General features: G+C 35.1%; 2 protein-coding genes across 6 annotated transcripts; both read left to right on the top strand.

Annotated features, from left to right (window-relative positions):
* Positions 1-7172: 7172 nt before the first annotated feature.
* On the top strand, positions 7173-8707 carry LOC109129041 (large ribosomal subunit protein eL28y-like). Of its 2 annotated transcripts, none has more exons than XM_087488815.1 (4): positions 7173-7595; positions 7666-7884; positions 8074-8166; positions 8469-8707. In XM_087488815.1, the coding sequence occupies exons 2-4, from the start codon at positions 7845-7847 to the stop codon at positions 8603-8605; spliced, it is 270 nt and encodes an 89-aa protein (XP_087344941.1). In that variant the 5' UTR covers positions 7173-7595; positions 7666-7844; the 3' UTR covers positions 8606-8707. The 2 variants fall into 2 exon arrangements, with proteins under 2 accessions (XP_087344941.1, XP_087344930.1); XM_087488804.1 differs by having other exon boundaries at positions 7176-7595; positions 8074-8236.
* A 5247-nt stretch (positions 8708-13954) lies between these two features.
* LOC104731952 (uncharacterized) lies at positions 13955-17088 on the top strand. Of its 4 annotated transcripts, none has more exons than XM_010451463.2 (5): positions 13955-14594; positions 14698-14818; positions 14935-15176; positions 15265-16384; positions 16499-17088. In XM_010451463.2, the coding sequence occupies exons 3-5, from the start codon at positions 14952-14954 to the stop codon at positions 16510-16512; spliced, it is 1359 nt and encodes a 452-aa protein (XP_010449765.2). In that variant the 5' UTR covers positions 13955-14594; positions 14698-14818; positions 14935-14951; the 3' UTR covers positions 16513-17088. The 4 variants fall into 4 exon arrangements, with proteins under 4 accessions (XP_010449765.2, XP_010449773.2, XP_010449789.2 ...); XM_010451471.2 differs by having other exon boundaries at positions 14123-14594; positions 14904-15176; XM_010451479.3 differs by having other exon boundaries at positions 14467-14598.
* The last annotated feature ends 245 nt before the right edge of the window (positions 17089-17333 follow it).

The raw sequence follows: 17333 nt of genomic DNA, 5'->3' as shown, positions 1-17333 counted from the left end.
AAAGAAAGCCACTCCGAATATCGTACTCGGCTGACTGCGACAGAACAGTCGCGGAACGAATTGCTACTCAAACTTAAACTGCTCGAATCCCATCCAAGATTTTGGATTGAAAATGGGCTGGACAGGGTGGGAGATATGCCATCGTGCTTGATCGAGTATTGTAATGACTGCTATTATTCGGTGAACTCCACGCCAGGCGAACCGAGTTTCTCCTTGAGCGGCGAATTCATGCCGTCCGAAGTGAAGCCATTCTATATGAACAAACGTGCCAACAACGTAGAGGCCGCTGCAGCTCACGCCTTTGTTCGCCAGGTAACTCCTTTTAACTTTCGCGCGTATTTGTTACGTCTAAGTTTTAGTTCTAATTGACTATCTTGTGTGCAGATCGAATCTGTGCACCGGGAGCAATGCCACAAACTTTACTATCATCGCATGAGGAAGAATGAGATTGACGACCTTTTAGCCGTACTGGAAGCTGAGATCACCACCTTGAAGGCGAAAAGGAAAAGAACCATCGGTCGTCTTGACGAGGCCGAACAGAAGATCAGGTCACTAGAATCCTGTCCTGATGAATGGGAGAAAACAGGACTTCAACTAATATGGCCCATGCTGAAGCGTCTTAAAGCAGATACTCGGAAGATCGCAGCGGGGCTTGCTCTGGATAACTGATGTAACTGGCGATTTGAAACCTTTTTTTTATATCAATAATGTTGTCACGTTTGGAAGAATTATGTTTGCAATAAAGTTTTTACTCTATTCAGAATTTTACATGAGACGGGACGTCTCCCGGCTTACATCGAGTAATCTTTATGAGGGTAATTTAACCTGAGCGTTCATGCGCTTTGGCGAAGGGCGAAGTACAGGACTTCGGCTCACCTTCTTTGTTCCAGTTCGGAAGTCGGAAGGCAAAATTTAAGACTCTGGGTTTGGCTTATATCCGTCCGGACTGGAGCTTACGAAACAATTCAAAAGAATCCTCTGGGTTTGGCTTATCTCTCGTTAGAAAGTTATCGAAACAATTCAGTAAGAATTCTCTGGGTTCGATTTATCTCGCGTTGGAGCGTGTAGCAAGTCGATCATCTGGCCAAGATGTCGATAAGTTCGGTTCCAAACTAAGTAGACATGGTAGTCTTTTTTTTTTTTTTTGCTCATTCCCGAGGCATAACCGCATCATTGAATGCGAACTCGGTTTCACGATGCAATCTGATTGGCGGGAGAGTCTTGGGACGCAGCGCGTATCCCCCTACGATCTGATGGGTGCGAGATTTGCGGGACGCAACATTTATCTCCCCCTTTCCCCCTATAAATAGGAAGAAAGGAGGTTCGCTGAGCACCTCAAATCCAAACTTCAGAAAGATAAATTGCAAAGCATGCCTATCACAACTCGATATGCATGGTTGAGGCAAGCTCGAGAGCTGACTGCCGCCGGCGTCAGCAGATTCGACCCAGAAGCATCGAATATTGCAATCCCCCTGGAAGAGACGGTCCCGTCTCCATCTCGTGAGCTTGTTGTGGATATTGAGGAGGTTCCGTTACAGAGAGGGATCCGCATCTACCGAGCTCGCTGTCAAAGGATGAGTTCGTATATCAAGGCCTTTTGTCTGATATACGATCTTTTCTTCCAGCTCTACCGTCTAGAAGGAACCATCTCGTTTCTTGATGAGCTCATCGCCGACGGCTTCTATTTGGCGAACTGGCGTATGACCCGACTGCTTGCTGACCGTGACCGATATGAAGGACAGGTCGCCAGAGCCTTAATACCCGACCTGCCGGAAGGCGACTACGAACCGCTGGGCGAATTGGAAAACCTGCATATCGTGGAAATTCCGATCTACAGAAGTCGCATAGAGAGGCTACGACGGTACATTCTCCATCTGAAAACTACGGACCACCATTTTAGGGAGAGCAACACCATAGAAGGCCCATGCGCGTTCCTCGAAGAAATGGAAGCTAGAGGTGCGGAGGTGTAGGCAGGTCAGCTAGAGGAACTAAGGCGGGAGCGTCAAAGCTGGCGATCCTATCTCGAAGGTCTGATCATCAAAGAACCACTGGAATCCGACCTCTCATGCTCTGCGCTTGTGAATCGCCGAGGAGGTTGAGATCACAGGTGGAGGTCTCACTTCGCACCGGCTCCCTGTGATCGGAAGACTTGTCATTTCGTCCAACGGGATCGGTGTTTTCCACATCGACGGAGTCTTTAAATTTCTCTTGCTTTTTGTTGTTGTGTTTCTCTATGTTGGCGATATGCCGAAGTAAGAGATTTCTCTTTTATGTGGCGAGATGCCGAACTGAATTTTTACTTAAGTCGAAATAAAATTTTCTCTTTAGTGAAAAGAAATCTCATTAGTTTTCCACCTGCGCCCACAAAATCTTATTAAAGAAATCGGGGGCTGTCTACGTACCCAAAATTGGGATCAAGCCAGTCGTAGTTCATAGTACACACGTTTTCAAAATCGAGATCGGTCAAATGACCTAGTAATAATAACGTTTAAGATGAGCCGCGTTCCACGAGTTTTTGATCTGCTTGCCCTCCATGGTCAAGAGCTTGTAAACTCCAGGGCGAACTGCTTTGGAAATGAGGTATGGTCCCTCCCAACGAGTGCCAAGTTTTCCGGCGTTGATCTCCTAAGTGTTCTCGTAAACTTTGCGCAGCACTAGGTCACCCTCGTTGAAACGTCGTTGCCGGACAGTTTTGTTGTAGTACTTGGCCGCAGCGTTCTGATAGTTCTGGATTCGGACCAGGGCTTGATCGCGTACCTCTTCGTCGTAATCGATATGATCGAGCATCATGCTGTCGTTGAGCTTAGATTCATTGACCAACATAGTACGGCAAAGCGTTGGCACTCCGGCCTCGGCTGGAGCCAATGCTTTGATACCATTGGCTAACGAGAATGGAGACTGCCCTGTAGCTCGCCGTGGGGTAGTCCGGTAGGACCACAGCACGCCATCAAGTTGATCTGCCCAAGCTCCTTTTCTTCGTCCGAGGCGTTTCTTCAACCCTTCTATTATGGTCTTATTTGTGGCTTCGGCTTGACCGTTCCCCTGAAGATATCGGGGGGTCGAGGTACTTAAGCGTAACCCCCATTTGCTTAAAAAACGTCTGGTGATGAGCGAGGTGAACTGTGTTCCATTATCGGTGACGATCTCATATGGGAGCCCGTGACGGCAAATGATGTTCTTCCAAATGAAGTTGATGACGTCCAGCGATTGCACCTTGTGAAACGATTCAGCCTCTACCCACTTGGTGAAATAATCGGTCAAGACCAAAAGGTACCGCTTTGATTTTGACGGAGGCAATGGCCCGACGAGATCCATTGCCCAACGCATGAAGGAATATGGCGCAATGACGGTATTCAGCAGTTCGGGAGGTAAATGTTTCATCGGTCCATGACGTTGACAAGATTCGCACTTCGCTGAGAATGCCTCGCAGTCAGCGACCATGGTTGGCCAATAATGGCTATCCTTTTTTATTTTCAACGCGATTGCGCATCCTCCGGAATGGTTGCCACTGTCACCTTCGTGAACCTCCGTCATTATTCGTTCTTACTCCTCGCGATCAACACAGGTGAGTAGGGCTCCAGACGAACTGCGTCGGAAAAGGCTATTCCTGGCTGTCTGATAACATTACCCAAGAACTTAAAATCGATCTCATCTCATGTCTCGCCTTTTGAAGAAAGCTATAAAAGACATTCTAAATGTTAGATCGAAAATTAAACAAACGATGCCACAAAGTTTAAAAGGAACGGAGACATATGAAATTTTACATATGTAGTAAGCAGTGACGGTTTCGGCTGAGTTTCCTGCGATAAGTTTCATCTTCATGTCGATCTTTCCGAACAAGTACTCCTTTTGATTGAAAACCTGAATCGGAGGTCTTGTCTCGAGTACAGTAAGGAATTTTCAGTTTTACAAAAGTGACAAGAAAAGTAAAAGAAATTGAGACCTTACAAATGAAAGATGATAGTTAGTGGAAAGTGTACGTACCTTACTAATTTAAAGGAAATAATTTTGTTCTTACTATGTAATGAAAGTAGATTTATAATATTCACAGTTAATTATGTCTTAATGTCATTTAAAAATAAATTTAATTATATTAATATCATACGAATGACAATTATATTTTTAAGAATTCATTGTTATTAGTCTTTTTACTCTTAGTGTGGGATTTTAGTAGCCTCACGTTACAAAATTGTGATTTTTTCGGGCTCAGGTTTGCTTTTAATACACTTTAGTTTCATATACAGTTTTGTTTCTAATCTACATTGCTCTAAGTACAATTGGTTTTTGTAACGTTTAGATTAAAGCCAAACTTAGTTGCATGCATTTATTTAACCGTGTAGTCTAAATACTCGAATATACAAATAAAACCGTGTAGTCAAATTTGCTCTATATACAAATAGAACCGTGTAGTCTAAATAGTTGAATATGACGCTATATGGCGCTGTACGGTACGTCTAACATATATGTACCATATTTTAGAACATTGCTTAAATAGGATACCTAAAATACATAATGTATATATGTCGTCAAATCATTACGTTTTTTTATAGATACAGCCCCAATAGTTGTGATCACAATTCACATATGTACACTTAACTACAAAATGAATGCCAAAAGTGGAAATTAACGTTACAAACTTAACCATTAGTTGGATCTTAAATACCATTTAGTCAGTAAAAATCAACAGACTCATGTAATACACCAATGAAGTTAAAGAAAGGAAAACTCATCAGTTTATTATACTCAAAATTATTGAAATACAATAAAATAAATAATTAAAATATACTAAAACTAAACAAAAAAAAACCCGCCCAAACGTGTAATGCCGTAATTTGTTTTTGTTTTTTTGTTTTTTTTTTCTTCTGGCTAAATCCATGACGACAAAATCATTTGGTCCATTAACCATTTACGGCCTATTCTCCATTTACAGCCCATTCTCCAATATGATGTTTGTTTGGTCAACGATATAGTTTTGTCGGCAACTTCAAATTGGCGGTGAGCAACTTTCGGTGTTCAGACGGTTTTCTCATCTGCAACATAAACCTAGGACTGTCATCTTAAAACGTGTCTAGTAACATGTCTTTTCATATATAATTGGGTTCATATTTGTGTTTCGATAAGGTTTTGTATCACATTCTTGTAATATAGCATTTTGGGTTTCGTTATATAAAAGACGAATTAGCCTTTTATTATTAAAAAAGTATCGGCTTCAATAAGGCTTTGTATCACATCTTTGTAATATTTTAGTTTTGTTATAGAAAAAAACGAATTGGCCTTAAAAATAAAAATTTAAAAAAATAAATAAGAGGATTCAGAGATGCCACGTGGCAGATAGATAAAACTTTTTAGAGAGTATAAACCTACTTTATTATATTAGATAGATTTTCATGGTGTATACATGAAATTCAAATTTTGCACTAAAATATAAGACTGCAAATGTTTTTTTATAGACACTTTTCGAATGAGGCTCTAACTGAAGTTAACTAATCTTTTAGATGTAAAACTGGTTTTGTATTTTGTTAACTGTGGCCTGATTTAACCAAATCTTAATAATTTTTTTTTTTAAAAAGAAAAAGAAAAAAGAAAAGAGAGTTGTGGAAGATTTTTAAAAAGCTAAAATTTGTGGATTGGTAAAATTTTTAAGGAAAATTTGTAATGATTAAAAAAATGTCTACTGCTACACTAAAAAAAAAACATATGTATTATATTATTACTAGTATTTGTCCCGTGCATACGCACAGAATATTTATTTGTGATCAAACAATATATAACTACTTACAAATTAATAAAAAAAAGTACTATAATTTTGCTTATAAGATGAGCCTCAAAATTATAGCCTAAAATGTCAATCTGATAGAGTTTTGGGCACGTATTTGGTTTTGCTAATTATACACCTTACGTTTCAAGTTCATAGAACATGATCATTACTTTGTAAATGCAAAAAAATTAGCAAATCTATGAACATTAAGCATTTAAAATTAAGAAATTCTATTTGATGTGTAGATTTAAACATTACAGAGTTGTATTAACATTAGAAAAGCAAAAAAAAAATATATGAGAAAGGATAACCATAAAAACATAAACACAGTTGCTGTTGATCTTGGAATCACTTTCTTACTTGGGAAAGGGAAGTTTCTTCTTGATCGTTCCTCTGGCACTCCCTTCAACAGGAAACATCATAAAAATGATGGTTAGATAAATGTGGAGAAATAACAACTCATCAAATTAGTAAGTATGTAGGTGCAATGAATTATGTTAATATTTACATGAATTAAAAAATCGTAGAGATGAAGGTAGTACCAGTATATGAGCCATCGTCGTATAATTTTCTGGAATATCTCTTTAAAAACAAAATTAATTGTTTTTGCATCTCAATTCCCCTTCTCATCAATAACTGGAATAAATAAAAATCATAATGAATATAAGTTTAAGAGAAAATTTATGAATAAGAACAAAAGTTTAAACATTTACCTTCCTGAAAATTGTAACTGTAGTTTAGATGAGCAATCAGGAAAAAAAAAAGAGGAGAGGATTATAGAGGATATGTAATTAGATGAGAAAAAAAAATGGAAAGAGAGGAATACAGATAAAAGAGACAGAATTAGGATTTAAATAGATGAGAAATCGGTTGTAAAATCAGAACGTGGAGGTGTTAGTGGGGGAAAAAATCAGCGTTTGAATTATTTACAGTTTATCAAAATTTCAGGAGCGCTTAATGAACGTGGAGGTGTTACGTGTTAGTGGGAGAAAGTCACGAATAAGAGGAACAAACAAAGATAGTAGTTTTAGAATTTACAAATAATTGTTATGGACTTGGGCTTTGTTTATAGCCCAAAAATTTGTAAACATCACTTAGTTCAGTTTCTTTTTTTTTTTTGCTTTTTTTTTTCTTTTGCTCGGCTATTTTTTCTTTTCAGTTGTGGGATAAATGTTTTTTTGTTTAAATTAGAAAAAGAAAATTAAAAGCTGATGTGGCAAAATTTAATTGGCTAGGTGACTTGTGCTTTATAGTATAAAGGATAAATTAACTTTTTTTTTTTAAACATTACCATTGAGATAGAAAATTAAATTTGGGTAGAAATTGGACAAACTGTAGGCCCATTAATATGAAGCCCATTATAAACCGTTTCTAGCCTCCCCTAAATATGCTAAGAGCATCTCCATTGGTTGCATTTAAGCAAAATTGGTTGCTTAAAAAGCTAAAAAAATAAATCAAAAATCCTAATTACTTAACAATCGATCTTTAGCTTAGACATTTTAGCAACGATGCTTACCTAACACGTGTCAGTCTCTGAGTAAAGTTTTAGAAGAAAAAAAAAAAGCAGTGTTTTTATTTTTTGTTTATCGGTGTCGTCTTTTCTCTTTCATCATCGAGAAAGAGTTTCATCTCGATTGAGGAAGATACTCTTCATACATCCATCTAGATCAATATCTGAATTTTTTGGCTTGATTGAGGAAGATTTTTGGCTTGTATAGATCAGTATGATGGCCAAAACTGAAATTTTTAGTGGCATGTGTTCGTGTGGGTTTCGGTGAATTTGAACATGATGAATCGAGTATTCGGGAAACCCAAGCAGGAGTCTAATCTTAACGAGGTATGATCCAATTTCTACACTTCTCTATGTTGTTAATTGCGAATTGATGTTAACAAAATTAGAGTTCTAGGTTGTTTTGAGAACTCCGTCGCCGAAAAGGCTCAAGTCCGACGCTGGAGGCAGCCCAATCTCCGCCAACGGCTCTGGTTCCGGCAAGCAGATAGTCATATACGAAGATTCTCCTCTTCCTGCTCCTGCTCTGCTACAAACTTTGAGTGATCATTCCGATCAACACCTTTGCACCTATCAATGTCGTATACTCTCTTCTGGAGTTATACTCTACAACAAGGTGATTTTTGCTGAGCCTACTTTACTCTCTTTAACATAGCGTTTATGCAGATCTTCATATAGGATGTGCATGTTTAGCTGTTGGATTTTGTTTTTGCATGCTATAGGTTGTTCTTTATTCTGTTTAAGCCCTTGATTGATCGTTTCATATATGTTATGTTAATAAATATTTTCGTTTTGCAAAAATTAGTGAAGGAGCTCGAAATGGCAACAGTTCCAGGACAGCTGGTCTGGGATCTCGTAAAGAGAAACAACTGTTTCTTGGTGAAGCAGTTCGGCAGAGGTAACGCCAAGGTTCAGTTCAGCAAAGAGAAAAACACACCTCATCAACCTCAACTCTTACAAGCACTCTTGTATTGATTCAACTCTTGTTCACTCTAGATTTATCTCAATTTTTGATTTCTGAATCTGTGTGATAGAATGTTGCTTATATGAAGACAAGTCAATGCCTAAGTCTATGGAAATGTAATTGGTGAATTATTGAATTGGTTGGGGTTTGTTAGATTGAAATTGAAGTCTGTGATTGGATTTGTATAAGAATCTATAGACTTTATTTTAATTTGTAGTTTTTTGATATGATTACAGGTTTGGCCAACAAGAAGACAGTGACCAAGCTGACAAGGACCAAGGTGTGGTACTCGGAACCACCAAGAGAAAAAGACAAAACAAGCCTATGCTCTCTGTTAACAAGTCTGTCTTCAAAAAGGAGTTCCCGAGGATGACCAAAATAATGACCACATTTTTAGATACTACCAATGGACAATAAAAATAGAAAGTTTCTTAAGAAGTTTGTTAACTTCAAATTTTATTCACTTTTATTCAAATTAATGTTTTTAACAACTTTGCTTAAATGCAACCAATGGTGATGCTCTAAGAGCATCTCCATTGGTGGTATTTAAGCAAAGTTTGTTAGCCTGAAAAGCTAAAAAAATAAATCAAAAATCCTAATTAACTAACAATCGATCTTTACCGAAGGGATTTAAGAAACGGCAAACACGTGTCAGCCTCGGAGTAAAATTTTAGGGAAAAAACAAAAAATAAAGGCGGTGTTTTTCTTTCTTCCATCTCACTGTCGTCTTTTTCTCGTTTCCTCGATGAAATTTGAGGAAGAGTTTCGTCTTGATTGAGGAAGAAAATCGTCTTCCACCCCTGATCATTATCTGAATTTTTCGTCTTGATTGAAGAAGATTTTCTGCTTGTATAGATCAGTATGATGGCCAAACTTGATGGTTGTCCTCCCTCATTAACAACAAGCAGAACCATGGTTCGGCTTTGGTATATTTATTGATCTGGATTTGAATTGGAGGACGAGTCATGCTTCCTAACTTGATGGTTGTTCGAATCGATGGTCGTGAAGGTAAATGATTTTCTCGCTTTTTATTCGTTTGTTAGTTGACGGACATGGTTGATGATGAGGATTTTTCATCACGAAATCTATCAATCAATCAACATTCTATAAAAATGTCAATTGCGATGCTCTTTGATTGCAATTTTTAGGATTCGATTTATAAACATTACTTGCATATTTTCTTAAACATTGATGAAGGAGTATGTATGTTTATGCTTATTTATATTTCTGTTTTAAGGATTTTTTTGTTTTGTTTTTACCTTGATTGATGACTATAGATTTTTTCAAGTTCAAGAGTTTGAGAAGCCTAATGATGAAACAGCACTCAGTCTGATGAATTCATGTTCTGCTGCGGTTTTGCAAGAGTTTCCGGACATCATCTTTGCGTATGGATACAATAAAGAATACAGGTCCCAAAAAATTTACTTCTTTGACTGCACCTTGAATGGGTTTTTGATAAGAGCACCTTCTGTTTTTGCTGTAGCTTGAATGGGTTTGTGTACATTGAGTTTGTGGTGAGTCTGATCTTGAATGGATTGAATGAGTTTATCAGTTTATGTTTCTCTGTTTTTGATAAGTATTTCAATTACAGGTTAACATACAATTTGATCCGAATGCAAGCTCAGAGAAGGTACTCTCTTCTTATGATTATCTCTACTTTCGATTTATAGGATGTATAGGATTTAATATTTGACTATGGGATTGAGAGTATTGGGGAGACTCGTCATGCTCAATTAGGTAGTAGGTTTGACTAGAATTGAGAATTTGAAACCAAGTTTGCTATTTTTTTAGGCTTCAAATCTATTAGAAGTCTTCTCATTATCTAAAAATAGTAAATTTATGGGTTCATATGTATATGAAACTCATGATGCTTGCTGATTAGACTCTGTAGCTGCGTAATTTTTGCAGTGTAGATAGATAAAAGTTTACTCATGTTTCTACTAGAACACAACAGAGCATTGCTTTCGCCCAAAAGATGATATTGGCTTTAGAAACAGAGGAGGATGCTACTGCTTATGCCCTTCATTCTCATATGATTATAGCCTTAAGCGATCATTGTTGGTAAACCAACCTATATGTAGATCATATAGACGTCCTTGTTTCTATGTAAAAACTATAGAAATATTGGGCATTTAACCTGTTCTAAGTTCTAAAAACAATTGATTTGCTCTGTTGGCTCAGTCCATCGGATACAACGGTGGCGAGAATGCTGGTGGGAAACAAGTGTGACTTGGAAAACATAAGAGCAGTGAGCGTGGAGGAAGGGAAAGCACTAGCAGAAGCGCATGAACTCTTCTTTGTGGAAACATGGCACTTGATTCAACTAATATGAACAGCATTTGAAAAAAAATTAAATTAAGAACCCTAATTTTAGATACTACCAATGAACCCATAAAATTGTAAAGTTTCTAAAGAAATTGTTAACTTCACTTTTATTTTTAAAGCAACTTAGGGTCCGAATGGTGACCGCGGTTTTGGCTGTGCGGGAAAAGCGGTTTTGAAGTGCGGTACGGTTCAACTGCGGTACGTGCGGTTTGCGGGACAAGTGCGGTTTATACAAAATAAGCGGTACAGAATGATATTTGATTGGTGAAAAAACTATTTGCGGTTCAGTATTAATTGTGTGAATGGTAAAAAAAAGAAAAGCGGTTCAGTATTATTAATAATTAGTATGTTTATATATTATTGTATATTATGAATTAATAATAAAAATAATTGTATTTATAAACCTTAAATACTATAGTTGATCAAAAAGTAAATTTTTTTTTTGACATATTGATAAAAAGTTCAACTATATAAAGATACAATTTTTTTAAAAAAAATTATCGATTACTTTGATTTTCCCATAACATATTTGCAATAGTATCTCTTATTTGCGTCATAGCTTCTCCATCTGCTATATATCTCTGTTGCATCCATGTCACCTACATCATCCGATCTTGACAAGGTTATATCCGGTTTAAAGATTTTGTTATTTTCACAAAACTTAGGATCTGAATGATAACCGCGGATTTAGTAGTGTGGGACAAAAATTTTGCTAGTGGGGGTACGTGCAGGACAAATATATTTGCGGGACAAGTGCAGTTATTCCAAAATAAGCAATACAAAATAATGTTTGATTGGTGACATATAATTTGTGGTACGGAATTATTATTAAGTATTATTAACTAGTATAATTCTATATTTTTATTTTTATATTAATAAAGAAATATCTTTATATATATACAAACCAAATGTTATATAATCGTGTTTAAAAAATATTACATGTTAGTGAGAGAGTGAGAAGTATAGAGACTAGAGAGGAAAGTAAAAAAAAAATGTGTTTTTCTTTTATTTTTGCTTCTCTATATTTGTATAAGATATATATATTATTTAAATATTGAAAAGGAAGTAAAAAAACTAGATTATTTTCTGTTGTTTCAAAAACCGCTGGGTAAAACACTATGGGTTTTTGTAAAAGCGGTCTACCATATAATTTGCTGAACAAAACCGCAAAACTTTTTTTTTCTTTTTTTTGAAAAACGCTTATATGTTTTAAAAAACTTGAATGGTAACCATAGTGCGTTTTTTACAAAAAAAGGTTGAAAACCGCTTTTTAATGTTCACCATTCACTACCTTATGGCCATGAATGGAGACATTAGAAGTGCGTATTTCAAAGCACGTTTTTGTGAAACTTATTTTAAACACCAATCAGCAAAACAATTGTAATTTGCGGTTTTCTAAAAAAAAAAAAAAAAAAAGTTAGTTGCGGTTTTGTAAGTTTCATGTTAGTCATGGACCGCACTAATTATCTGTTACTGCTTATACCCTGCGTTATTTGAAAAACGCATACACAATTTTTTTTTAACATATAACTTTTTTTTTCTTGTGTGTGATTAAACTGTTTCTTGTCTTTTACGTGTAATTTTAACATATAACATATAACACATATTTTATTAAACAAAAATTTTATGTGTCTTTTTTTTTTTCGTTCAAATAGTTCTAAAATGTATTTTCAAAAAAAAAGATTTTTTTTTCATTTATCCTTAAAAGAAATTTCAAAATGTAATATATGAAAGTAATTTTAGTAGTATGCATATATAAGTAATTTTAGTAGTAGTATTCATAATATACGATGTTTCCAACTTTCTATGCAACTTTAAGATTAATTTTATATTTTATATTATGCAGTATTGTTTCTGATTGGTTAAACTTTTTAAAAGTAACTATTTCTTAATATGCGTGTTTTAACTAATACATCCTATATTTTGAAACGGAGGGAGTAACTTTTTGTCAAAGAATTTTTTTCATATAATTTTCCCTAGATATAAATACTTTCTGATGCGAAAAAAATAAAAAATAAATAAATACTTTCTGAGTTTCCAAGATATAATGTTCAAATTAAGAAAAGAGTGGTAATGGTTATAGTGGGACTACATAATTTCATCAGGATTTCAAATTTCTCGGATGCAGATTCCGCAGATGTAACGACTGAGACGAACAACAACCAAAATTTTAAACATGATATAGGTGACATGGATGAAACAGAGATAGCAGATGGAGAAGCTATGACGCAAATAAGAGATACTATTGCAAATATGTTATGGAAAAATCAAAGTAATCGATAATTTTTAAAAAAAATTGTATCTTTATATAGTTGAACTTTTTATCAATATGTCAAAAAAAAAAATTACTTTTTGATCGACTATAGTATTTAAGGTTTATAAATACAATTATTTTTATTATTAATTCATAATATACAATAATATACAAACATACTAATTATTAATAAATTTATTTATAATATATGTCGCTTTTCCTTTTTTTACCATTCACACAATTAATACTGAACCGCAAATAGTTTTTTCACCAATCAAATATCATTTTGTACCGCTTATTTTGTATAAACCGCACTTGTCCCGCAAATCGCACGTACCGCAGTTGAACCGTACCGCAGTTGAACCGTACCGCACTCCAAAACAGCTTTCTCCGCACAACCAAAACCGCGGTCACCATTCAGACCATATATATATACTCAGAAGATAGACATACACACATATATAGCTATAGTCATATAGAAAGATATTTTGGATAAATGCATTGTTTAAATATTGGAAAGAGTTCGTCCAAGAATAAAAATCACACAACTTTAAATAATAACTAGGTAATAACCCGCACATAGTGCAGTATAAATAATTATTAAATATTTTTACTGTAATTTTTATTTACAAAATTGATTATATTTATCAGTAATTAAAATATCTAAAATTCGATTGTGTAGTATATATATCTATAAAAAATAATTGTATAATAATTAAAGTTTAACCCGTGAGAACTATTATAATATCAATCTTATATTATTATATCATATGAACAAAGAGTTCTTAAAATTCATTTTAAAAATTTTATGAAAATATAATTAAATGATATAATTAAGTTAGAAAGATAATATAAAAATTTAGTTTTGGGTGTTAATTGTATTTTTGGAAAAATATAATTGTAAATAAATGTTAATATTATTAAAAACTGATGATAAATAAAAGAAATAGTGTCCAGAGCTCTGTGAATATGATACATCAACATTTTCTGTGAGAATGCTTCTATTTTAATATAGAAAAGATGTAAAGTATTTAGAAAAAAAAAAGAAAAAAAAAAGAAAAAAAAAACTATTTGTTAGTTTGAAAATTTAGGTAACAGCAATAGGGATATATATATTATGGGTCTCCATGATCATGATAATAGTTAAAATAGTCTAAAAAGTATTCATTCAAAATAAAATTATTTAATTTCAACTATCTCAATTGCAAGTTTGCAACATACGATTAATTTTTGGTTTTCTTTGTAAGAAAAGAGGTCGCCATCATCTTACAAAAGAGGTCTCGCTCTCTCTCTCTTACAAAATCCTCCCCCAAGATAAAAGGAAAGGATGCTTAAACCATAAGAAAGTCCTCTTTCAATTTTGGTCTTCATAATATCTGCTTTGCTTTTCTAGTTTCTATTCTGCTGGCTTGGTTTCTGGAAATTTCTTGTTGTTCGTCAGCTTAGTTTCCGACTGTAGACTCTGCAGATATCTTTGTTTTCTGCCAGCATAAATTGTAATTGACTATGTAATTTTTCAAATTTTATAATATTATCAGATGACAAAAAAAAAAGAAAAAAAAAACATAAGAAAGCCAAATCTCAAATCTCTCTCTCTCTCCTTTTCTTAATTGGATGGGGGATTTATTAAAGGAAACCATTTTTTACAGATAAAAATAAAATAAAAAATAAAAAAGGAAAGGTTTTAATAACCAACCAGATGATGATGATTTGAAGAAAACCCTCCCTCCCTCTCTGTTTCTTTCTTCTAATTTCTTCTTTTTCTCTACATTTCCTCATCTGGGTAGGTCTCGTCTCATCTCTCTTGTCTTCATAAATTCATATTCACTTTCTGGGTTTTCTTTTATTTGGTTTTGTGATTTAAAAGATCCAATTTTTTTTTTCAGATTTGAAGATCACCCAAAATTCGCTACTATTTTGATTAGGACAACAACACAATATGTATTTGATTCCTCCGTCTTAGTAGATTTGCAGACAACAACAAACAACAACAACAAATATAAAAAAGTAAATGTTTTTTGTTTTTGTTTTTTCTTCTTGTCAATTTCATCTCTCATCTTAATCGATTGGTTTTTTGTAATGGTTTTCTCAGAACTGAACTGAATTGAATTGAATTGGAGCAGGAGCTAAAAAAAAAAATATGGAATCGGATCTGGGGAAGCTCTTCGTTGGTGGGATTTCCTGGGATACAGATGAAGAAAGGTTAAGAGACTATTTTAGCAACTACGGTGATGTTGTTGAAGCTGTGATCATGAGAGACCGTGCCACTGGCCGTGCTCGTGGCTTTGGTTTCATTGTTTTCTCTGATCCTTGTGTTGCTGAGAGAGTCATCATGCTCGACAAACACATCATCGATGGCCGCACGGTTAGTCTAGTCTAGTGTCATTATATTGGGATTGGGGAAATCATTACAATTTAGTTTTCGAATATTAAAGAACAATTTGTTCTTTCAGGTTGAGGCGAAGAAGGCCGTGCCTCGAGATGATCAGCAGCAGGTGTTAAAACGACACGCTAGTCCTAACCACCTTATGTTGTCACCTGTCCATGGTGGTGGTGGTGCAAGGACAAAGAAGATCTTTGTTGGAGGTTTACCGTCCAGCATTACCGAGGAAGAGTTCAAGAACTACTTTGATCAGTTTGGTACTATTGCTGATGTTGTGGTTATGTATGATCATAACACGCAGAGGCCAAGAGGGTTTGGCTTCATTACTTTTGATTCAGATGATGCTGTTGATAGAGTTCTTCTCAAGACCTTTCATGAGCTCAATGGAAAACTAGTCGAGGTCAAAAGAGCGGTACCTAAGGAGATTTCCCCTCCTGCTTCTAGTAACCGAAGCCCGCTTCCTCTCGGTGTTAACTATGGTGGTGGCTTGTCTAATAGGATGTCTGCTAATAGCTACTTTAACAACTTTGCTCCTGGTCCTTGTTTTTATAACAATCTAGGTGGCTCTGTTGGTGGTCGGTTTAGTCCTGTTATTGGTAGTGGTAGACATGCGTCTTCTTCTTTTGGCCTCGGTTTGAATTTGAATCCTAGCTATGATGGGACTACTTCTACATTTGGTTATAACCGGGTTCCAAGCAACCCTTACTTCAACGGTGCTTCCCCAAACCGTTACACCTCTCCAATCGGGCACAATAGAACTGAGTCTCCTTACAATTCTAACAATAGAGACTTATGGGGAAACAGAACCGATACTGCAGGTCCCGGTTGGAACTTGAATGAAAACAACAGAGGAAACTGGGGACTTCCTTCTTCTTCTTCTTCTGCTGTTGCTAATGATAACAGTGGCGGCTATGGAAGAAACTTTGGGACAGGTTCTGGACTTACCTCGTCCCAATTTAACGGTTTTGAAGGTTCTATAGGGGAATTGTACAGAGGGAGCTCGGTTTACAGCGACTCAACGTGGCAGCAACAGCAACAGCAGCAGCTACCATCTCAGTCTTCTCACGAGCTAGACAATTTGTCTCGCTCTTACGGCTATGACATTGACAATGTAGGTTCAGACCCATCTGCAAATGACTCAGAAGGATACAATGGAAGCTACAATGTTGGTAGTAGACAAACTAATAGAGGTAACCAAAAAAAGAAGCTTAACTTTGTTCTTCTCAAAAGACTTGTAACATTGGTTAATAATACATTTGATCGCGAGTGAAATGTTCTGATCTGTGTTTTGTTTACTTGTTTAGGTATTGAGGCATAGGTTATCAAAAACCAAGAAAACATGAAAAAAGAATTTGAGAGAGATTTGTAGATTGAAAAGCAACCAATTTCAGTTGCAGAGTGTGAAGAGGTTCTTCTCATGACAAAGAAACCAACTTTGTTGATCAGACAGCGTGAGTCCTTTGCCAAAGATTCTGGTTTTGCTTTCTCTTTGTTAGACCAAAAGAATACCAAAAGAGAAAACAAAGAACAGTTTTTTATATATTTCTTATTGCATATAAGATCAGAGATCATAGCAGCCAAAGATATTACAAGATGGATGAAGATTTGGTTTCAAAGTTCTTCTCAAACACTTTTTTATTTCTTTCATAGAAATAACCAAACAAAGATCGTAGAATTTTCGATCAAAAGATTCTTCAGAGTTCTGTGCTCTGTTTTGTAATTTTACTTACCTTTTTTTTTTTTTCTTTTTTTACAAATCGAATTGTTTATGAAAACGTTGATTTCTTTAACCTTTTTTTTTTTCAAATTAGCCTTGGAGAAAATGTTGTGTATGAGAAGGATATGACTATTTTGTTGCATGTATCCCTAATGAGATATATTCACTTTTTTAAAAGGTTATTTTTATGTTTCTTATTGTGAATTTGTGAAAGTTCTTTTTATATTTTAGATCTTCAATGTAAGAACATTAATATTCCGTACTATAATTGGAAATAAACTAAAACAAATATAACACAATATATAATTGGCTAAAATATGTTTTGAGAAGTTTAATAAAAATTTAAAACACAATATAGTTAGTGACTTTTAAAAGTTAACCTGCTTATTTTACTAAATTCTGTTTTTAGAAAAATTACCATC

The sequence above is a fragment of the Camelina sativa genome, chromosome 2 (assembly GCF_030686135.1).
Source record: "Camelina sativa cultivar CO46 ecotype springtype chromosome 2, ASM3068613v1".
Classification (NCBI taxonomy): Eukaryota; Viridiplantae; Streptophyta; class Magnoliopsida; order Brassicales; family Brassicaceae; genus Camelina; species Camelina sativa.
This window is presented reverse-complemented; position numbering and strand designations above follow the sequence as displayed.